Source organism: Pieris napi, chromosome 3, assembly GCF_905475465.1.
Source record: "Pieris napi chromosome 3, ilPieNapi1.2, whole genome shotgun sequence".
In the NCBI taxonomy this organism is placed as follows: Eukaryota; Metazoa; Arthropoda; class Insecta; order Lepidoptera; family Pieridae; genus Pieris; species Pieris napi.
In genome coordinates, this window is record NC_062236.1 from 7,219,492 (window position 1) to 7,244,162 (window position 24,671).

A 24,671-nucleotide genomic window follows, 5' to 3' on the forward strand; every position below is an offset into this window, starting at 1 on the left:
TATCTATATAAAACGGTACTTATTTCGCTTTACATAATGACATGTTTAATATCCAGAAGAAGGAGTCCTAAGCAAGAATACCTTCGAATTAATATCAATACGATGCTTTAAACTTTGAACCGGTACATTTACCATATATGTAAGCTCTAAGTTTTCGAGTCTATATTGACTATTCATTTTGATTTTTCGTGTTGTAAAAGTTACAAAAAAAATTGTGCGTGTACTAGTGTACACACGTAACAAGTGAAACTTCTTTATGACCTTATTTTTCGAAAAATGATCTACTATATGCAACTTTACAGAAATTTGTTAAATAAAGTTTAACAAAAGGGTTTTACTATCATAGACATGAATTCAAATAATGTAATTATTACATTTTACCTTATTACTACTAAGATTATTACAGAATTTCATTAATTGCATTTACTTGAAGTAATACGACTAATTTCAAGGTTTTCTCGCGAGATTTGCCGCCGATATTTTATTGAAAGTTATGAAATGGAATGGCCGTTACAAAACTTTCAATAAAATATCAACCTGCGATCCATCAAGCAATTTGTAGTTGGTATTGAAAAAAGCAACATGGCGCGTAACCGAAAAACGTGACGATTTTTTACATAAATTTCTCCCATACGTCGATAAAGAAGTTTCACTTAAAAAATTAAATGCGGGCGTTCGTATTTAAAAATCGCCGGACTCGTTCGAGACGCTCTGGCCAATCACAATCAATAAACGCGTTTATTTTTAAAAATTACTTTTTAGACTATTAAATGTTACATTAGATGTATATTTTCTATTTAACATTTTCTCTCCGTAAAGAGGTCTTATATGAGCTATATTAGGCCTCTTTATTTTGCGTCATAAGTGGCTCCATCGAGGCCGGCGCTTTCTCTGTCTGATGTTGGCGAGTCTTCGAGCATTTTCTTGTGCTCATTTCTTCGTCGGTAGCTGGAAATTAAAGTAAGTAAATCAACCAAAACATTTTTCTACATCTACATCTTTAGGGCTAGTTTTATTATTCATGCATTGAATCAAGACTTCATGCAATTAACATTAAAAAAAAGTCTTATGAAATTTTTTAATTAATATGCGACGTCACAGTTAAGTTCTAACAAAACATTCAAGTTATTAACTAACTCTCAATTGTATCAGTTACAGACAAAAACCCCTCACAAGCTTTAGATAAAGACCTATGAAGTATTGTTTTATCTCGTTAACCGCTTCTTCAATGACCTTCCACCCTTAATAATTTATTCCATGCATTAACATATACTTAAAAAAAGGGTGCGTGTACTTATGTACGCGCGTAAGAAGTTAATACTTCTTTGGCATTATTAAAAATAGTTTTTGATTGCATGCAAATAATTAATTACAGTTAAATAATCAAAGACTGGAAAAGGAGTCATTATAGTCAATAAAGTTCAGTTTACATTCGAAAAATTTAATAAATTAATATTAATTATTATTCTCTTACATTAAGTGTAACATAAATTATATTATTATTCGAATGTTGTTTTTAAATTTCACTCTCATAAATAATTATTCATAACGCGCCTAAAGAAGTATAACTTCAAAAATATTTATGAAAGACTCTCAGTACCTCCATACTTTCAAGAATTAAATAAAAAATAAAACCTAAGTTTCGTGTACAATATTTTGTTACGTTACGTCTTATTTTTTATTGAAAAACGTTAATATGTAAATATTTAATTAATTTTATATTCAAATTTTATTAATGCATTAATTTTATGAATTGAGATAAATATAAGTTGAAAAAAACTTTGAATAATAATTTATACAATATTATTTTAAACTGGTTTATTTTAATTAAAACATTTGTGTAACACAATAGCAATTTTAAGTAAAACGATATTAAACTATGAGAAGTTTGTTATTTAATCCATTTTGTATGAGGTTATATATTAAGTCTAGCCATAAATACTGTTACAATTGAAAATTAACAAAATATTACTATTTTTATTTGAATTTGGAATCTGTCATTTTTATATGATTGTTCATTGGTTTTCTCATTTTGGCGCCAATTTATTGTACAATATTTTGCGATATTAAAAAGCTTCCCAATTAATCGACAGAGTGCAACGTGGGCATTATCCAACTTCAGTGATGGTTTGGTGTATTTATGGCAAGACTAGGTAGATATACTTTAAATATATATTACAGCGAACCTATAGTTACGAAAATCAACTAATTATACTTAAATCTTATATATACAAAAACCAATGGCCAATGCATGTTTCGCAAAACCATTTTATTACTATTTTTACAAACATTATTTATCTTTTTCTAAATTGAGTTTATTTAAAAATGTCTATTTTTGAAAATAGATTAAACATTATTTCTTTTGTATTACTGGAATATTCTACGATAACTTTTAGAAAAAGATTAATAGGTCACAAAGCCCCGCCACCATTCTTTATGTTTGTATACGTACTCGTACCTCCCAAACTATCGAACATCGCAAATGTGGATGACATGTGGAAAATAAAAACACACGAATTTTAGTCTATATACTTAAAAAAACCTTATATTAAAATAAAATTCAACACAATGCAGCAAAAAATGTCCCAATAGCATAAAAATTACTATTATAACTTCGAAAACAACTTATTTTACCATTTCATTATATTAATTAATTTATTTCAAGGATTAAGGAGTTTATAAAAACCCGTATTATTCAGTGAAAAACGTTAACACACAAGAAAAACTTTACAAAATAACTTCAAAAATAAATAAAAGAATTAAATTCAACTCATTAAAATTAAAATGATTAAATTAAAATTTGCTCCCTTTGAGATACATTTTCATACAATTTTTTTTTATATAATAGGGGACATGACTTGTGAATTGGGGTGAAACAGCCACAAAAATACATACCATCCCCTTATTTTCTGGTAGATGTAGATCATGGTCATAGGTATCGGCGTCATTATAGCCACTGATACAGGAACGACTGAAAATTAAAAAACAATCAAATTATATAACTATTACGTACGGAGCACTTTCTCATAAAATGCAGTGACGCTACAACTACGACACCACACTACGCTCTCAGATTCTGCATTTATATTTATTAAAAGGCTTTCTTAATCAGTATATTATGACTGACACACATAGATTTAGTTGATAAAGATGTGCCGGTTGCCTCACGATGTTTCCCGTACGTACTAGCGAGTGTTAATTGCGTATATATTAAGGAAAGTTCATAGATAGCGCACGCTCAAGATGCTAGGTCAATACTGCTCTTGTAAACAAGTTTCTGATATCGAAAATAATTTCAAAACCAGTATGCAGGCTCCATTTTTTGGTCTATGGATTTGTAACGGAAGCTGAATCCTAGTCCGTTCGTCTTTTAACAGTATTCGTATAGTTAAATACACACGTGTTCGTGTAACACCTAACGTTATCGTATAGTGAACCTATGAATTATAATGAAAAGCTTGAATGTATTTCCCTTCTCGAGCTCGCAGGCAGACACAAATCTAAATTAAAAAATCAACTTAATTCACTCGCCACAAAAAAAACACGTTTTTATAGCATAATTAATGAACACAATTGTCTCAAAGATATCCTTTTGTGGTTCCAGTTGACCTTCAGTTTTTCAAAAAATATTTTTTCGAACTTGCATGGTTTTCGAAGCGAAGTACAAAAAATTTAAAAAGTTGTTTTTATCATGTAGTTTTGGTAGATCAAACCTTGGCTTTTTAATTTAAGAACAATAATTTAAATTACTCTGTCTCATAGTCCTTTTTGGGACTTCCTGTCCACTAATCAATATTGATTTGCTATTTTAAAAGAGTACCGAGAGTTTTTTTACGCCGGCTTTTTCTCTCGACCTACACCCTCTGTCTTCTTTGCCAATGAGTAGGGATGCCTACAAATTCAAATTTAATGACGTGGAATAAGTGATAGCTGCATCTTATGTTCCATCATAAACATTTTATTTTATTTATAATAAAACGTTTTCTTGCTAACCACGACCCTCAGACATAAGCTACCGACAGGAGAGATAGATTTACGATAACGACAGGATAAAAAAATTGTTACCCTACCCTACCTGAAGATGATTTGTAAGATTTTTTTCTAGAATTTGAGTACTTCACCTTAACACTTCAGGTTTGTTACAATAGTATAATTTTGAAATGTCAGTGTACCATTGTATGAAAATTGCATTACCCATGATCACGTGACCATATAAATTCCAGTGCGGATCGCTCCTTCGCAATAAAAATTGTCTATCGTTTCATAAAAACAACAAGTAAAACATATTATGTGTATTAAAACTTACCTGTTGTAAGATCTGCCTCTGGTTGCGGTAACGCATACCGCAGGAGGAATATCGCAATACCGGTATTCTGAATACCGGTTTCTATCGATATGGCTAACGCATCCGGGTGCGGCTGTTTGCATGCGATAGCCACTAAATACCCCGCTACGTAACCGAGCCATGGTATACCCATGCCGGCTACTATTATCTAGAAAAAAATATAAAGAAATTTAAAACGGAAGTTCTAAATTCAAACACGGAATATGTCAAAAATTGTATTTGTAACTTAAAATAGAGGGGCCTCATAGCCTAGCGGTCTTATTGAGTGGCAGCTAGGTGAGGGGTACCGGGTTCGATTCCCGGTTCGAGGGCAAATTTTAATTTAATTTAAAATTTGTTCTCGGCCTTTGGGAGGGTTGTGCGGTACCGGGCGAGTGCCTAAAACCGCACATGTAGGACACGGTCGAATTTCTAAAGACTAGCACGAATTATAAAAAATCCTATACTTGACGCTGGCTAATGCACAAACCGTGCCAGGGCCATTAAAAAAAAAACTTAAAATAGTTATTATGAAAGCTTTTTAAAATATTAAAACAAAAGACTACTAACCTGCCATGTGAACAGCTCGAATATATATAGATTTGTAATAATCGCAAAAACGATTACAAACAGAAGTAAGGTTGTCGAAAAACCCTTTAAAATCCGCACCATGAACGCTGCTATTCTAGGCGTGAACCGCTGCATTGCCAGCCCTATCGACAATGGTACAATGAGGCATACGACAAAGTATGCGATGTGCTTGTATGGCACCACGATGTTTGCGTTACCAAATACCACTTGGCCGAGGGAGAAGAGCCACGCTGGCATAAATGCTGTAAGAAGAATTTTATTTAAATATTTTATTTAAAGAAGGTATGCCAACAGGCATGACAATAAAAGCCAGCTTACATCTAGAGCCAAACATAAATAGACATAAAAAGTAATTGTACATCCTTTGAGAGCGCGGCCACACGATGCGGTAACGGTGCGGTGCGGCGCTGCAATTACTTCGAGCTATAGCGTACACACGGGCGTTGCGGTGTGGCAATATATTTTACCCCTAATGCCGATAGACGCGGCGCTAGCGAGTAGCGCAGCGTAGTAATATGTTCCTAGATGCAAGGCTATTTTACCCCAACACAACATAAATTAATATGAAATTCGCGAACTACTCTCCAAGATTTGCTTCTAATTTTCTACCTTAAAACAAATAAAATAATATTCCACTGTAACGACAAATTTAGTTCCAGGATTCCCGTCGGCAATGAGTGGTGGCGCGAACTCTAATTTGTATGTAGGATGACGTTGCGGCCCCGCTCCGGCGCCGCACCGCACCGTTACCGTATCGTGCAAACAAAACAAATGTAGTAGTAAATAAAGTTACGCCCCCGAGCATTAACATTAGATATGATTTCATTTAGCATTTAATAACTTAGAATTCTTTTGTTATACGTGAGGTTATTAAAGAGTAAAAATAAAATCCTCTATTGTTTAAAGCTTGCCGTTGACCTAGGAACCGTACAATGACTAATTAGTAGTACATATATATAATATGTTTCTCTTACAAGACATGCTGTTTATTTAATTTTAGAGCATTTAAAATTAGTGTTAAACTTGAACTTACAAAATATATAATGTATATATATTATACATTTATATGTAAATAAATGATTGTTATATATAAAGACGATAGTCTAATTCATAAATTCATAGCAGGAAACAATCTTAATAATATTGGCTAAATGATGCAAGATTTTTCTGTGGAATATACTTAAATTAATAAATTTAGTACTTTATATACGAAAGTGAGTTAGTTCGTAAAACAGGTAAGTTTAAAATTATTTGATTTTTGATGAATGGTCAATAGAGATTAATTTAATAAAAGAGGTGTGAATCCGTAAAAAATAACATTAAAACTGGAAACCAAATTTTATTAAGATATCGATAAACAAGGCGCTACTAGTGTAGTTTCAAGAAACGGAATTTCTGCTCAATGAAACATGAAACAGCCACCGGTTGCGTTTATCAGGGTTGCCAACTATTTCACCAAATAAATCTTTTGTGTATTACCACATTTGTTTGTCATTGAAATAGTATACGTACAATTAATTTATAAGTATTGACAACCCTAACAATGTAAGTTATTTAAGACCTTATCTTTACTCAGTAACGAAGTATTAAAACAACTTTCTACTCTATACAGCTTTCCAGAACTGATTCAATAAAATAAATTTTATATAGGATTTTTATAAAATAAAATCTCTGTTTTTTTTACATGTGTCTTTACGAAGACATCAAGGAACATTACAATCTAGCCTAACTAAAGACTAATGAGTAATTTAAGTCTAACCTAAGGATATAGATGCATATAGAAATAATGTCTACGAATCCACTTGTAAAAATTATAACTTATATAAGATCTCAGACACATAATTTTTTTTGATATTTTTTTTTTAAAAGCTCATTTTAACCACCACAGTTGTTGAATTATAAAAACTCACCAAATGACGCCAAAGTACAAATAGAGGTCATAGCGAGTGATAGATTAAGATTCCCGCCCAATATAAACGTCCATATATTTGAGGCGCCACCTGCGGGTGACACCCCCGTACAAAACATGCCCAGGCGCATAGCTGCTGAATTTGGGAATATCACATAACTTAGGCCGAAGGATATCTGAAATAAAGGAATATATACTTTGTACGCGTAATATTGGTTTGAAAAAAAAAGTCATTGATAGACCATAAGAAATATTCTAATATTATCTAAAGAAATGTACGTGAAATATTGATTAATTATTTTATTTATTATTTAATAAAAGTAGTGATCGCCAACCTTCCAAAGGAGATTGGACTATAAAAAGAAATTGTAATTATATTGTTCTATTTCTAAATGTGGCGTGCTTGTTTCCGCGACATGATTGGCATGATTTTGTTACACTAATGTGTAGACAAATTTCAAAGGTGTACAAACAATTTATTTTTAATAGGTCAGTTGTCATTTGTTTTCCCGGGCAATTGCTAGTAGTGTCGTGGAGTTTTGTGGCAGAAATCGGACGGCTTAAATAATCAGCAACAGAGAAACTGATTATTAATCAAAAAACTTTTGTAGCCTTAGTGATAAAACATAGATATACATACAAGTGGCATGAACAGGAACTGGCCGCACATTCCGATGATAGGCCCGACTGGTTTTATCAGCACCTCCTTGACAGTCGGCCAATGCATAGCACAGCCGAAGTTTATAAATATTAACGACACCTGAAAATGTTTATAGCTGTTATCTAGAGTAATTATATATACTAAAAGCTGAACTTGAACTCAAAGGTTCATATACAATAATTAGTTTAAATAAAAACCGCCGTCAAACTATCCAGCATTACTACATACATATTTTGGCATGAATCGGAGGTTTCAAAAACTAATACAATAACGCACGCTTATTACTCTCAGCCACACTTTAAAATACAGAGTGTATTATACGCACACACACCCATTCACATACTCATACATCCACGTATAGTTATGGTCTTATACGAATTTTGTTTGATTAGTAGTCTTAGAGGTAAGACCACGTTTTCTAAAAAAAATGATTTAAAAATGCACCATGTACCACGGAATAATTGTAATCTAGTTACCCACAATACAGGGACTAATGTGGGATCTGCCGTTAGATCATGTGTGTCACAAGTTTCTGTCATGAAAAAAGTTTTGTTATTATTATTATTGAGCAGTGTTGGTCTAGTGGCTTCAGCGTGCGACTCTCATCCTTGAGGTCGTAGGTTTGATTCTATGTGCGCATTTAACATTCGCTCGAACGGTGAAGGAAAATATCGCGAGGAAACCAGCTTATCTTAGACCCAAAAAGTCGACGGCGTGCGTCAGGCACAGAACGCTAATCACCTACTTGCCTATTAGTTTACAAATGATCATGAAACAGATACAGAAATCAGAGGCCCATATCTAAAAAGGTTGTAGCGCTATTGATTTATTATTATTATTAAAATGCAGTTCGACTAAAGATTCACTTTCGGGCTGTAGAAAGAGAGGCACCTCTTGCACGAGGCACTATTTGCATGCTTATTTTCATCTCGTCTTATCTATAATTAACATAACGGTTGTAAGTATGATCTTAATCATTCCTACATTGTTGCCCCTTCCATACCTTATCAGTTTTTAATTAATTCTCTAAAACATAAATAATATGTAAGCAATCATAAATATGCAATCCTCCAATTTTAATCGTCAAACATTGGCCCATACTGTTACATTAAATATGTGAATGCTGTTATTGTCATTTACTTTTTAAAACCACTTATCATTCTTATTTAGCATTTTTATAGCTGTTTTATAGTAAACGCTGTCTCCTTCTTGACGTAATCAATATTGATATGAAATTATGTAACACAGAACATATTTAAATTTGATTTTAAAATGAGTGAGATTTCAATGCGAATTTTTTTGACAATTCAAGTATTCATCGTATGCGCCTTGGCAACCCAGTTGGGTTTGCATAGTCATATATTCATGACTATGTAAATCATTAAATACTATATAGTTATATTTAATTACACTTATATATTAACGACATAATTATTGTTTACTAAGGAAAAATTCCAGCCAGAATGGTTCTAAACATGAAGATATTCTATGCAGGTACTCATTGAAAAGTTAAAGTTGTTAAAGTTCTGAAATCGTTCCAAGAGGAATACTTTAGGAATTTCTTCAAAATTATTATAATAAATTGAAAACAGGTATAAATATACCGTATGAAATAAGAAACGTATTTAAAACAGGTTTAAACAGCTTTTAAATAGTAAGATTGTAAAAACATATATTATTAATTAATAATAATTAAGGGAAGTCCCCATTAATATTAATAGGGAATCTAATAATAGTTCTTGATTAATTGCCTCTACTTATCAATATACAAGACTACTTTGCTAGCAGTGTTATCACGAGGAACTATTAAAGTACTATTACGTATACGTTTAAGATTATTAATAATCGCCGATATTATTATTATTTGCTCACACTGGCACTTGTCCCATTTTTGCAAGTCACGCAAAGTGGCCTTGTTAAACAAAAACAATCACATTTCGATTGACATTTCAATATACAAATCATTATTTAAAGTTACAAGTTTAATTTAAATGTGTAAACCAAAGACGCTTCATATTTTACAAACACACTTTCGTATTAATAAAATTAATTAGAATTACAAGTGTGCAAATTATAATTGATTCCCTTGACCTTTAACAATGTTCCGTACACATTGCACGTTTCAAATACTTGCGATACGACGAAAAAACCAAATAAAAAATGAAATATGCAGACACTTTTTTGTTACATGCGTTAAGTAGGTGGTATTGTTATAGAGCAACGACAATTTCCTGAATAGTTAAGAGTATGCAAATGTATTTAAAGTACACTGAGTGGTATTTTGATCTTTCTGAGATTTACTTGCTCGATTACGGTTAATTTTAATTTCAAATTCCTTTAGTGAAAATTAAATAAAAAAAAGTAGAATTTTATTTTGTTAATGTAGAAAAATGATAATTATATGTACGTTATGTCTTTTTAGTATAATTTTCATGTACCTAATATAAATAAAATGTAGTTTTTTTTTACATAAATATTTTTTAAATTAAATTTTATACATGAGTATATTAATCACACATGCAATAATAAATATTAGGTACTTAACAACGTCATCGGCTGTTACGACTATATAGGTTTTTACGACCAAATATGAGTAGTACCTTCGATGTCGTTAGACTAATATTATCATTCATGGGAACTACAATGACACGATTATTGGTTACGGTTTTAAAACGTATTTTACAATTTAATGTTCAGTCTTGCTTTAACAGTTTCTGCACTATATTGTGATTGGAATCAGCAATACCTCAGCTGAGTTACATCATCGGACGTCGAGGTAAAATACGAAATTCCGCCCATAACACCTCGACGTCCGTCGTTCCACAACTGAGCCTTTTTTAGGCAGTTTTTGCCGCGCACTGTGTGAAACCAGCTGCCCACTGAAGTATTTAAAACCCATTCGACTTCAAGAAAAGAGCGTACCAATTCTTAAAAGGCCAGCAACGTACTGGCGAGCCCTCTGGTATTGAGAGTGTCCAAGTGCAGCTGCCCTTTTGCCCCCTATTCTATAAAACAAAATACAAAAGTGATAAAAAAAATACTTACAAATATAGCAACACTGCTCGTGAACAATTTGTCTATGACTCGGGATGGTCGCACAACTATGACTGGCAACGTCCCATTAGCTGCAAACTCCTCCTTGTCTCTTTTCACTTCTATGACGACATCGGTTCGTCCTGTGTAGAAAAACAAATTGCAAACATAAGCAAAAAAAAACATCATTATAATTTACATAAACTGGTCTTACTTTATAAGTTAAACAGAGCTGATTTAAATGATATTAATATTTAAACTTTATAAAAAAAATAATCATAATATTTCCTTATATTGTCATTTATATAATCCTATATAAGGATATTTATCAAGTCAATAATTATAAATGTGAAAATATTAATTAAAACTTAATTTAATCATAATAATATTTATTTATTAAGTAATTTTAATTGGAACGTAACTGCCCTTCATATTGTTTACTACACGCTGTTTTAAGCATTGTGACAAGGTTTTTTTTTTTGTTTTAATGCCTTATTCATAAACTCTTATTAACTTTTATAGCCCTGTCAACTATAAAGTAATAATCAAAAATAGCGAAAGCGAAATATATTCGAGTACTAAATAAGGATTACATTAAGTTAATGTTATTATTGTATCTAACATAGTACACGACCCCCGACGGAGTCATGTAGTCCTCCAAAGTATCTCATCTTTGCTACCATTTGTGTTTCACTTACACAGTGATTCCCAAAGTGGTCTATATCGACCCCTAGGGGTCTATGACAACCTGCAAGGGGTCTACGTCAGCGAAAAAAAATTTGGGGTTCCATGAAATGAAAATGGGGGTCCACGATAGTGGATCTTAACACATACACTGATAGTACCTATTTACTTACATCATACTATCTGATAATATCAAAACATATACATTATTTATAAAAGTACCTATGAAGCAAAAAAAATATTATATATGTTTATAAAAATATGTATATAAATCTCGTGTCACAATGTTTGTCCTCAACGGACTCCTAAACTACCGAACCGATATCAATCAAATTTGCACACCGTGTGTAGTTTGATCCAACTTAAAAGATAGGGTAGTTTAAATCTCAAATTATAGTCGCAATATTATTTTATTGCAAATATTTGTTTATTGTTTGATACAATTCTAACAGATGGCGCTGTGTTAAAAGTACCATCGTTTCACATAAGGTCTCCTACAGTTTCCCTTGAATAGTTTACTTCTATGTAATATAACAAAAACCTTAGCCACAGCAACGCTTGGCCGGTCTGCTAGTATGTTTATAAAATTGTGTAAGTTGTAGGATGTTGGTATTCGCTTTGTGGTCGCAATACATTTTGAAATTTACAGGAAATCAATATCAGTAAGTAGGGGGTAGTCTACCCAACACGGCAAAACATGGCAAGGGGTCTACGACACAAAAAAGTTTGGGGAACTCTGATTTAACATATACATTATACAGTGTAAACTCTATACAACGACGTTACAAAGAGTTGCCGTTAAATGGAACGAAATATCTGCATTAGAAAAATGAAGTTTATTTCAGACTAGTGTTAGTAATTACATAGAAATAATTCGTATTTGAACACGTTGTCTGTTATTTTTGTACTGTACCAGTAGTTAGGTTGTATTTTTTTACTTATTTCATTCATATCTTGCGTTATTGAGGCATCATCGTGATAGAGCACATGCAAGCATGCGCAATTTGTAAAAAAAGAACGGATTTCTTAGTAAGTTCGGTACGTATGACGAGTACCGATAGTCGAGTTTATTTCTCGAGTATATTTTTATTTATTTGTTTATGATACAGCATACAAAAATACAATTACTACTATAATAATAACTAATAACTAATACATACTTAATTTTCACCCCTCAACGTTCAACCCCTATTTTTTTTTATTATATAGTTAGTACGCTCTTTTATTGAACTAAAAAATGTTTCCTAGAAATAAAGTACATGGCAAAACAACGTTTGCCGGGTCAGCTAGTAATAATATATAAAACCTCTAGTAGTACCTGACGCAATAGTTTTTAAAAGTGTAGTCTTCTTGAAACCAAAGACTGTACAAGGTTTTCGAATAGCTTTGCGGTAGGCTACTGCTACCGGGGTATCGGTTTCGTGTCCCGGTCGGAGCGCAAGTTAATTTAAATTTTATTTGCCTTGGGTAGTACTGAGTCGTGAGTATAACCATACACGCATGGAGGGCACGGTCGAACTTCTAGGTCAAGCGGGGAGCTACCTTGGAAAGGAGACTGTGGTCATCAATACTTCCTGGACCGAGGGGAAATTGCAAGCGGTGCGGAAAAAACCAAAGGTTATGTATTTTTGGTTCATTGTGAGTATATTTATGATGATTTTCATATCAATTATAATTTAAGTTAAACGTTCTTCGACCATGACCTAGTCTTCCGATATAAAGAATACCGTAAAAGGGCGTCTTCAATTTATAGCCCTGTAATTTGGCAATAAAAAGTTCATTCGTTTATTTTTAGCATTCTATAAATAGCAATGTTATTTTCAAAACAGGTTTTTTTATTTTTTTTTATTTATACAATACAACCCCAATATATTGAATTTAATTAAATTATCCACTGTAAGTTTTAACATTTGATAAATAATGACATGAATAATGTGAGAGATAAGTAATGGGCGAAACAACTTTGTACTTCAATAGTGAAGTACGTGTTTAATTTAAAATAAACTGGGAGTTTTAGGTTCGAAACCCATGACAATTATTATTTTGGTTTCGGGGGCACCTGAGTAGCCCCTAACCCCTTATGAAAAATTAATTGGAAAAAACACTTTCAAATTCAGCTTGAACGCCATTACCACCTAAGCCATGAATGGGTTTGTGTACACGTTATTTTATTGTCTATGAATACGATAGAATTCATTAAGATATTTTGTCCTTTATAGTTTCCCAATAGCTTAAAAGCATTTTACTTCTTCATTATTTATGTATAGCTTATAAATGCTAAATGTACATTAATTAAAGAATCTTGTATACCCAACATTTTTCACTGGGTACTATCAATATTTGATGGTACTAATCTAGCGAATCTTCAAAAGTTAAGTGGAAATAATGGCTCTACTAGAATAGGTATTTAGTTAGTAGGACCATCCTTTTTGGCATATGCACTATCAATACAAAATATTTACAACGCAATTTAAAGTATAATCATATTAACATACAATATTTAAATAAACTTCTTTAACAGATCTAAATGTAAAATTTAATGGCGAAATGGCGTCTTTCGCATACGATAGCTGAAAAGCACTCGTAACGTCGAGTTATGCAAATAATGCAATAACCTCGTGTTTATAGCCGCTAAAGTAGTTTTATTTCAATATTGCTTTTAAATGTTCAAATTAATTACAAAAGCGTGCGATTTTTATCCCAGATGTCGCTCTTTTAAACCCGTCTATAGACCAATATAGTTTCTTTGTATCAGCGCGATTTACACATACGGTAACAAAAAGTGTACATATCGGGACGTCCAAAGATCAGTAGTGTCAGTGCCGTCCCTACGTCCGTAGAAGGTTGATCACCTACATTGCTTATATCAATGAAACAGATGAAGATCACTCCACCACTCATGTCGCAATTGACCCCAGTTATATGCCAAACTGAGATATATAAAGCTTTTAATTAACTTATATATAAAATTCTCGTGTCACAATGTTACCATACTCCTCCAAAACGGCTTGACCGATTTTTATCAAATTTTATATGCATAATCAGTAGGTCTGAGAATCGGCTACTATCAATTTTTCATACCCCTAAGTGATAAGTCCACCCCTAATATTTAATTTTTATTTTTTAGACAATTTTTTTTATTTTAATTTTTTTATGATACAGCATACAAAAATACATACAACCCCTAATGTTCACCCCCCCACCCCCTATTTTTATTATATAGTTAGTACGCTGTTTTATTGAACTTAAAATTGTTTCCTAGAAATAATATATGTACATGGCAAAACAACGTTTGCCGGGTCAGCTAGTAATAATATAAAATATCCTTACCTAAAAAGTTCCCATGAACTTTCAACGGTGCTGTAAACAGTTGACCATCAACATAGTCGTCAGCTAATTTATATGACGAATTCCATTGAGCACTCGCTATATGCTCTATATCTACTTTTGCTATTATTTCATCGTTTGGTAGAAGTCCCGTACCTGAAAAAGGAGATTATGTAACTTCTGTATTATAATCTAATACATATTAAGGGCGAGATTCAGGCGGAAGTATGGCTTCCGAATGTGAACAACGTATAATATTTTGACTCAATCTGAATCTTGGTCTACGAATAATTACATTGGAACTATTCAATAGAAGAATCTGAAAGAGAACTTTCACTGTCATTTCACATTTCTGCTGGAGCCCACGAACATAGGCTCCACCATCACGTGAATGTCGAGGCTATTCAACTCCTTGACACCACGGGCCTAGTGAGACGACTTAAAAGGACAAAACCATTTGAACTAGTGAATTAGTGTTAGTGCACGTCAGTACTAAATACACAGTGAGTGAAAGAAAAAATAGAACACAAGAACAGAGTGTCTTCCCCTTAATAGAGACTGTAAGTAGTGTTATTTGACACTTTCTTATGTTAAAAATCCTTATTAGTAAATTAGGTTAGACTTAAATTACTTATTAGTCTTAAGTTAGGCTAGATTGTAATGTTCCATGATGTCTTAGTAAAGACACATGTATATAAAAAAAAAAATCACAGGTTATATGTTATTGTAATTATTACTTTACAAAGAGGTAGTTTAATAGAGAATTGCTCGACATTACAAATTGCTTTACATGTAAAAGAAATAATATGTTTGTTCATATTATTTTAACACTTTGAACACAGTTTAAAAAAATATAGTTGTAGTGTAATAAGTCTAGACCTAGCACCGGAATCCCTTACAAATAAGCATTATCATCGTTTGTGATCACAACGGCTGTGGTTTGAATATCAATCCTTCATGACATTAATTTATGAGTAGTGTTTTACTAGGCGAAACATAAATAAGTTTTTTGTTTAGTTGTGTCGCTACACTAATATTATACAAAGGAATGGTTTGTATGTTTAATATACGAATAAACTCAAAGATTTTTGGACCGATTTTAAAAATCATTTTCATCATTATAATGCTAATACATAATCTCAATGTATATAAACTCTTTTGCAGAAAAAAATCGGGCACCTAAGGAAATTCTTTCTAAGGTCGATTTCAGTGAATTAAATGAAATTTGATTGTCTGAAGTAGTCTATATATTCGTGTAAATTAAAGGGTGAAGTAACTTCTGGCAATTTTTGAATTAATTTGTATGAATTCTTTAAAACCGATGTACCATGTAGATAACAAGATTTTTATTGCAAAACAGTTTATATTTTTATATGTCCAGCCGTGCGAGTCCGCTGGATATTTCGTATATAAAAATATATACTATGCTATATATTCATCTCGACAAGATTAGCTAGTTAATTAAAGAGCAACCAACCGTTTACAACAACTTGTACAAAAGCTTCCTCTCCCATGTTCAGCTTTATTTCCATTGGGTGGAAAGAAGCTATGATGTTCGGCACTGACTGGCAGAGTACCCATAATGGGCCTAAAGCCAGCAGATACAGGATGATGAGGTGTAGGGGCCAAAGAGGACACATTCTTGAGTACACTGTAAATAAACTTTATATTAAACTTTGACGAGTTTCGATTCAATGTTCAATTTCCTTAGTAAAATTTGGTTTTTACTAAACAAATTGCTAGTTATTAAATAAATCGCAAGTAATTATTTTTTTATCAATATCAATAATAAAATTAAAAATATTAACGTAAAGTTTTTAAATAAACAATTTTAAAAATCGAACATCGAAACTGTCCATTGAAGTCACATACTCATTCACTCACTTTTTAAAATTTAATTCACTTAAATTAATTTGCAAGCATATGTACTGATTCGCGAACGAACCGCGAATGTCAGAAACAGCTACCAACCCTCACTAATACACTCAATTGCATTGAGATAAAAACCAGATTCCAACAAGCTACATAACGAGATATTGTTTCAGTGTATACGTCATTTGATAAGATACAATAAAAATTGAATTAATTAAGATGAAACAGTCTTTTAGAATATTTGCCTCCTACGTTCCTATGAAAACATGCTGTTGCTGTTACAATATACAACTAAAATATAAGACGGTATGCTCATTTATTATTCTTAGCTAAGAAATTTGTCTAAAGGTAGAAACATTCACTTTAAACTAAACTAAAAGATATAATAGCTTAAAAGCTTCCCACATTTTAACCCGCTAAATTGTTTCTTTTTTTCTCGTTTTAAAGCTTTACTTTAAAATAGATACCAAACAATTTTTAAATTGTATCTTCACTTTCGTCGTGATAGTCAATGTAATGACATTGAACTTGGTTATCATGAGGTTTCTCCCGACAAAGATATTGTTTATTTAATACTTATTAAAACAGATAATGAATTGTTGTATTTTTAAGTTAATGACCATTCGTCTACGATAATAAAACTGATTTTAGTTAACATAAATAAAGTAAAATTAGCAAATTTAAAATATTAAATGTTTCGTAATAGCGATTTGAATTTTTCAAAATCAGATCACGCAATCACTTAGTCCAAAAACATGATTCGATTTGACACCTGAATACTAATTTAAACAAGTTTTTCATTCTTTTTTAACCCTCGCTTTAGCGCGTCCAAAATCCTAGTATAAGCTAGCAATTAGTTATAATTGACAATTAATTTTAGGTCAGTCCAAGATCAAAAGAGAACACTTCTATTGATATTATTCAATGTCAAAGTCAAGATACATCTTCTCTCTATTCTACTACAGTAGAATGTCTAAAATCATGTGTCAAAGTCCCTTTATCGAGCACAGATTGCTTTATCGTAGTCCTTATAGTGTACATAACAATTTCTCATTAAATAAAATAAATACAATTCCGATTTTGACACTGACAGCGACAACCTGTCTAAAAACAAGTTCTAACTTAAAAGCAGAGCTCAACAAAAAATATTTTAATCGTATGCACACGTTTTAGCAAATACATATATGGCGCAATAAAAAAAACTATTTTGCATAGATATACTGTTGAAAATAACACTTATTTCTTATTTGAAATGTAATAAACCTAGGTTAGATATTTACGTATATAATTATAGAATATACCAATACATTGTTTTGCGTAGGTTGTATGGGTTGTACTTAAAAATACTCCATTAATTTGTTCAGAACGATAGTACAGGAGGTGAGAAAGAGACACGAAAGATTTTGTCTTTCCTCGCCAATTGCGTGCTTATTTTTTATTTGTGATTGGTCGAGCCCAGAGCGTGTGTCTATCTCTAGTCTCTATCGTCAGTTAGTAAACGCCAAATGCTTTTTATTTAAATAACTCGTAAAATATAGAATATTTAATCGCTAGTAACAGCTCTCGACCAAACAAATGTGCTTTAATTCAATCATTTTTGACTCCAAAACACTCACCATAATTAAATAAAAACGAAATTAGACAAATTTTAGAAAGGACTTGATGATTTTTTTATATCGAGGAATGTGCTTTTAATTAGAGTCAACAATTGAAATTATAGTGAAGGATCAATACATATTAATTGTTTTTAATTCAAAGATCACATACTTAGATCAAATCAAATCTACGAAGAGTGATTTTGGTTATAGCCCGCTCTTAGTACAAGATTAAAATTGTATGTTACGGTAATTACGTATGTAATATCATAAGAATGTTTTATATTGAATAACAGGTAATACTCAGACCTATTAATTATTAATAAAAAATAATGCAATTAAAGCTCAGTAATGTTCATTGTAGCGCAACTAGTTAATAAATGCCGTTTCCTTCAGTGCATAAACATGCATTTATTTCTTTAGTTCTCTAGTCTGCTATGCAATCTACTGATACAATCAAGTCAAAATCAGGATTTGGATGTTGATCGAGTCAGATCACGCTTACACTATACTTTGTCTATGAGTATTGTCTTCAGGAACTTATTTTAAATTGGTTTGACACATCAACATTCGGTATTAATTCGGTAGAAAGGTAATATCGCGTTCGAGTAACACTGTAATAGGCTTAGAAATAGACCAAACTAAGACAAAAAGTCATTAACAACTATTTCTTTTCATACACCTTTTTTCCGGGGATTTTCCGCTTTAAAAATCATAGTAGACATCTGCAATGAATACAAAGATTTGTAATCATTAATAGTACCAAAAAGGTAATGTTATGGGAGGAATCTAGGTTATAAATTTTTATGTCAATGTAACATATACATACATTAGCAATAAAACTGCAATACATTAATTAAATACATGAATAAAATTCTTCTTTAAGTACCTTCAGACGTAGGTACTTGTAACACATTTATATTGAACATTTGACAATTGATTAGATTGTGAGTAAATATCGGACTGCTGGCTTTAGTCTAAGATCTGTTAAAATATGTTTAATAATATCAAAAAATCGTTTATTCTAGCATTCCATGCCCTAGCAGACTGCTTTAAACCATAAACTGCCTTTTTAAGTTTAAGAACACAATTACATGGACAATTTAAATTAGTAGGTGCTTGTATTAAAATTTTTACATAAGTTTTTTCTTCAGATCATAGTCATAGTAAAAAAAAAAGAAATCATCAACAAATATTGCAATGATAATCTACTCTTTCTTACAAGATCCATCTGAATTTGAATCACCTTAATTTTTACTCTAATATAGTAATTGAATGCGTTAACAATATCGATTTATTTTACTAACAGATAGAATAGTAAAGTTAAACAAGTCTTTAAAGTCAGTGACACGCGACAAAATACTAAAAATAGGTTATGGGGCATCCACACGCTGGCTGTTTGTCACAAACACCGCAAAAAGCAAACGAAGTCCCAAACACCAACCACAATCACCCAACACAAACAGCCATCCACATGCTTGGTGAACGTTCATAACATTCCGAATCGGCAAACATGGCGGACGACGAGCTTGTGGCAGCTATTACTTTCGGGTTGACATATTTTTATTATAAATTAAAGCAAGAGAAAGAAAAAAGGAAAAAAAGAAGAAAGCAAAGACGATGGTGGATAATTAAAATTCATAGAAAGCGTACAAGGCTTTAGACCTATTATTTGGGCTTTAATTTGCCGTGTTTTTTTAATTTTACTTAAAAGTTACTTAAAAATGTCAGAATCGTAGGTGCTCCAATCAGACATTTTTTACGCTTTGCGCGCCAACGAAAGTGTAGCAAGTAAATACGTCCGCCTCCCGCAAGCTCGCGCGCATACTGATCGCTGCCAAACGTGTGGATACGTAGCAAACTGTTTGCCTAAAGCCCCATCCACACGCTTGACAAACAATGGCAAACAGCCAACAGCAAACAGCAAACACGGACGTGTGGATGGGTGTTTGTCGTTGTTTGCCTGTTTGTGTTTGTGTTGGGCAGTGTTCGGCATCGGTGTCGGTTTATCTTGCCAGATCAAAGGATGTTTGGCAAACAGTTTGCTACGTATCCACACGTTTGGCAGCGATCAGTATGCGCGCGAGCTTGCGGGAGGCGGACGTATTTACTTGCTACACTTTTTCAATTAAAGCCCAAATAATAGGTCTAAAGCAGTACCTTGTACGATTTCTATGTATTTTAATCATCCACCATCGTCTTTGCTTTCTTCTCTTTTTCCTTTTTTCTTTCTCTTGCTTTAATTTATAATAAAAATATGTCAACCCGAAAGTAATAGCTGCCACAAGCTCGTCGTCCGCCATGTTTGCCGATTCGGAATGTTATGAACGTTCGCCAAGCATGTGGATGGCTGTTTGTGTTGGGTGATTGTGGTTGGTGTTTGGGACTTCGTTTGCTGTTTGTGGTGTTTGTGACAAACAGCCAGCGTGTGGATGCCCCAAAACATCCTTTGATCTGGCAACTAAAACCGACACCGATGCCGAACACTGCCCAACACAAACACAAACAGGCAAACAACGACAAACACCCATCCACACGTCCGTGTTTGCTGTTTGCTGTTGGCTGTTTGCCATTGTTTGTCAAGCGTGTGGATGGGGCTTTAGCAATTGGCACCGTAATTTCGTTTGCCCATTAGCCCGACTCAAGGGCTTTGCTGGGTATTAGAAAATCAATTAATTCATAAGGATAATGGTTTTATACAGTAAGACAAGCACGCTTCTATTCAATATCCGAACACGATTAATTCATATTAGGACAATCGCTCATAGCAGTTATTTATGTATAATATTGAATATGGTGATGTTAAATAAAATTAGTAAATTATACGCTTTGATAAGCGCGGTGATAGATATTTTACTTGACATAAATTTATTAAAACAAAACACAATCAATATTACGTTAATCAATAATTAATATACTATATACTCAACGTATACACATATCTATTGCCTGAACTTACCGGAAGTTAAAAATATAAGGAGTCCAAATATCCGCAGTTAATAATCTCAGCCTTCGTTTTTTAAAAATACGAGTAATGCGTAAACTGCGTGTATTGATAAAAGAACGCTATGCAAACTAAATAATGCCACCTTATAATCAAACAAAGGACTATAAGAATTGTTATCACGAGACAAACTTCTGCTTACTTACGTTAATAGTATAATATTAAACTTAAGGAAATAGAAAACGTGTGTTTGCAGCGTTTGACGTAATAACACATTCCTTGTTGACAAATTAATGGCGTATATATTAATTCATACAAGTGTTCGTTAATATATTCAACCGTTTTTTAAGAAAAAAATATATATCTCTTTTAATTAAGAAAGAGAACACAACAATTTATCACGTTCGACGTGTACTTTCTTACTAAATTAGTAATTCTTATCTCTTTCGGTCAAGTTATTTATAAACACTATGATGAAAAGAGAATTAAGTACTTTAGTTAGGACAGTGTAATAAATTTAATTATTACGAATATGAGTTGCATTTCTGGATAAAATAAAAACGCTATCTAGTCTGTTAACATACAAAAAGTTATCGCATTATAAGACTTAGATCTCACAGTTGCGCGCGCGAGGATCTCATTGTAATATCAAATGCTTATTTGGTTTTTAAATATCTATTCAACGCCTTGACATTTACTTGTATTTATTATGCTGTGTGCTTAAGTAGGATTTTTTACTGTAAAAGAAACATTAGTATATACCAATGCAATGCTTAGCCCGAAATCGCTCGAAGATCCCGCGATTTTAATGTAACGGATTGATAGAAAAAAAGTAATCACGTTTTACTAAATATAATTAAACCGCAAAAATATCTAAATTATCTGCATTAGGCGTATAAATATCTTAAATAAGTAATAATTAAGTTAAAGTTAAGTTTTTTCATCTCTTTTGTAAGTGGATTTCTTTTGTAAATATTATGCCTACCGTAGTTGTCAAATATTTTACAACATCAGATTGTAACTTACACTGTAGAAAATGAAAAAAATATATAAACGCAAATTTAAATATTAACCTATGAAATTATATATATAACTATTCTTTACGACTTTCAAATTCGTTAAATTGTAAAGAGTTGTCGGGAACAAAATAGTAGTCTTAAGGCACTTGAGGCTCTTGTACAAAGTTTTATAATAAAACAATTATCTTAAGCTACTATAATGTTGAGTGAAATTATTATAGGTCTATGAATAAGAAAGTAATACTAGACCACCAGACGCGTCTTTGCGCACGTAGTGTAGGTAAACCTATCAATTAGATAATTGGAGACTTGAAAGTTAAAGCCTGATTTTAAAATAGACATTTTCGTTTAATTCAGGAAAATAAAGCTTGGTTGTAAAGTTTTGAGCGCTAGCTAGACTAGCATGTTTATTAGGATAATACTGACTACGTATTATTTATACGTACATGCTGTATTACCTAAACAATAGCTAGAATAATTTCTAGACTAGAAAGGCTCAAACAGAAGTATATGGGTGTGGATGTGTAGCGATTTTGTGATTTACAATTCAACACCTACAGTTCATAATAATTTGCACATGGCAAAATCGGTTTATTGCTGGAAGGAAGTTATTACTAACCCCTGTTTTTAGTCTAGCCTAGTTACTACTAGGTTCGATTATAATAACGTAATTTGCCCTGCCCTGGCGAATGCATTTATAGTTGATAACTTAATGAAACGAAAAAAACTTTTTAATTTGTAAAATAAATATGCAATCCCCAAGTTTAAAGCATCTTAAGCTAACATGATTAATGTCTTGATCGAATCGCAGCGTTTATACAATAATAACATATGTTTACTGTAAAAATAAGAAGAAACATACTCTCTATATATCCAATTCACTTAGATTAGGCTACTAACTTTAACCTTGCAAAGTAACGCGTCGGACGCGGTTAAGGCCAACAATTCGACTGGCTATTGCGAATTGCGATCCCTATTCGTTATAGCTATACATAATAAGAGTATCAGTGTGCCTGTATCAGAATAACTGTCGCTATATTCACGTCCATCTCAGTAAACCTTCAAAGATTTATATGATTAAGACATGCAATAAAAGGAAAAATCATATAAATATAGATGTAAAAAAAAATGAAAGCAACACATGATATAGACAACAACCAGCGAGGCTTTTAAAAGCTAACATTTGCATGAAATTCTATACAAAAAAAAATTACTTTGAATGCTAATTAAAGACAACATTATTTTTAATATTATGTAACATAACAAAAATGTTGTCAACGTAATCAATTTGTATCATCATGACCAACCAAGTTAGTGTCTTAAATTAAATATACATTAAAAACATATATAAATGTATCTTTCATATTTGAGTAATTAAACTAGGAATGAAAACAGTTTTGCTAAAGTTTTGTGAAGTTTTATCAAGTGGTAGGCAATAAAACCTATTAGTACCTAGCTAAGTATTAGTATGTAATACTTGAACAGCCCCTAAGTTATTCTTGGAACTTATTATCTGAACAGTTAAACATAATTTTTTTTTAAATTCAAAGCTCTAAATATTATTTTATTAGTGGAATAAGGGACGTGTTTTTTAATATTAGTTTCTCTCCCTTACAGTACAGTAATATTATACTTTATATATGAAAGGGTTTGCTTTATTTAATTAAAAATTTGATTAATTAATTAGCCACATTTATTAGATGACCATCAGTATGTAATTACTACAGATAAACAATTACAAAGCCTGTTTATATCTTATCACTTAAACTTCATAGTTCACAATAGAAAGTTACTATAATATGTGTGTTATTGTTACTTTAGCACCTAACCATGCGTAAGTCGTGTATTATGGTATTAAATATGTACGAAAATGAAGGTGAACGCTAAGTTTGGACTATACAGGACTCCTACTATTACAAAATATTTATAGGTAAATTATGTAAGTTATTGAAAGCTTCTAAAAGTTATGAACTAAAAATCCTTTATGAATTAAAAAATTTATTATAAGATTACACATATGTTGATGCAATGTTAAATTATTTTATTTAGTTTTAACAAAACAAAGTTTTACCTTATGAACGTCTGGAACTCGAAAAAGAAGTTGCACAACACCTTTTCACTTATCAATAAACTATAATTTGATAATTTACTAGGTAAAAAATAAAAATTGTATAAAATTAATTTTTAATAGGAACATGTGTATACTAAAAGCAATATTTCCTTAGTATTCATTGAAGACATTTAAATTATTCATAACTATTTTTCGTAAAATTCCGTGATTGAAATTCACATTCACTGCATTAACCGTCAATGTCATTAGATCATAAAAATAATGTATAGTCCTTTTCATGAAAGAAGTCCCCTAGACGCGGCGCTGCAATCGCATGACGTAATGTTGCCATTTATGAGTAAAAAATTTACCTAATTTATTTACATTTAGCAGATGTAATTTATCAAATATTATTTTCTGCATACTTCGATGAAACAATATTTCTGTTATGTAAAAAGTATATTTTTATTTACTTATATTAGCGTATTCTACCTACTTACAGGGAAAAGATGAGAAAATAGGGTAAAGAAAAGCAATACAATTTTTTATTCAGAGTTTTATTGCATAATTGTTGGGTTACAATTTTTTTCGAAGTACACGCCGCTGTTACACCTTCGTTTGTAATTCTTGTTACAGTTTTCTATGACACACATGCAATTAAA

The 24,671-nt window shown here is 31.9% G+C and overlaps 1 protein-coding gene across 5 annotated transcripts; it reads right to left on the reverse strand.

Annotated features, from left to right (window-relative positions):
• Nucleotides 1-327: 327 nt before the first annotated feature.
• LOC125063603 (sodium/bile acid cotransporter-like) lies at nt 328-24,276 on the reverse strand. Of its 5 annotated transcripts, none has more exons than XM_047670116.1 (11): nt 24,031-24,276; nt 16,007-16,180; nt 14,533-14,685; nt 10,531-10,661; nt 7,465-7,584; nt 6,826-7,000; nt 4,895-5,157; nt 4,307-4,493; nt 2,896-2,971; nt 2,453-2,466; nt 328-948 (listed from the first exon to the last, which is right to left on the reverse strand). In XM_047670116.1, exons 2-11 carry the CDS (start codon nt 16,167-16,169, stop codon nt 839-841), a joined length of 1,392 nt encoding a protein of 463 aa, XP_047526072.1. In that variant the 5' UTR covers nt 16,170-16,180; nt 24,031-24,276; the 3' UTR covers nt 328-838. The 5 variants fall into 5 exon arrangements, with proteins under 5 accessions (XP_047526072.1, XP_047526070.1, XP_047526071.1 ...); XM_047670114.1 differs by lacking the exon at nt 24,031-24,276 and adding an exon at nt 22,860-22,958; XM_047670115.1 differs by lacking the exon at nt 24,031-24,276 and adding an exon at nt 16,414-16,546 and having other exon boundaries at nt 2,459-2,466.
• Nucleotides 24,277-24,671: the final 395 nt, after the last annotated feature.

Excerpts from the sequence above, each read along its gene's own strand:
- LOC125063603 (XM_047670114.1), bottom strand. Across the intron at positions 14,686-16,006 it reads TGTACAAGTTGTTGTAAACG|GTACGGGACTTCTACCAAAC; the intron begins GTTGGTTGCTCT and ends CTCCTTTTTCAG. Across the intron at positions 7,001-7,464 it reads AGTTCCTGTTCATGCCACTT|ATATCCTTCGGCCTAAGTTA; the intron begins GTATGTATATCT and ends CCTTTATTTCAG.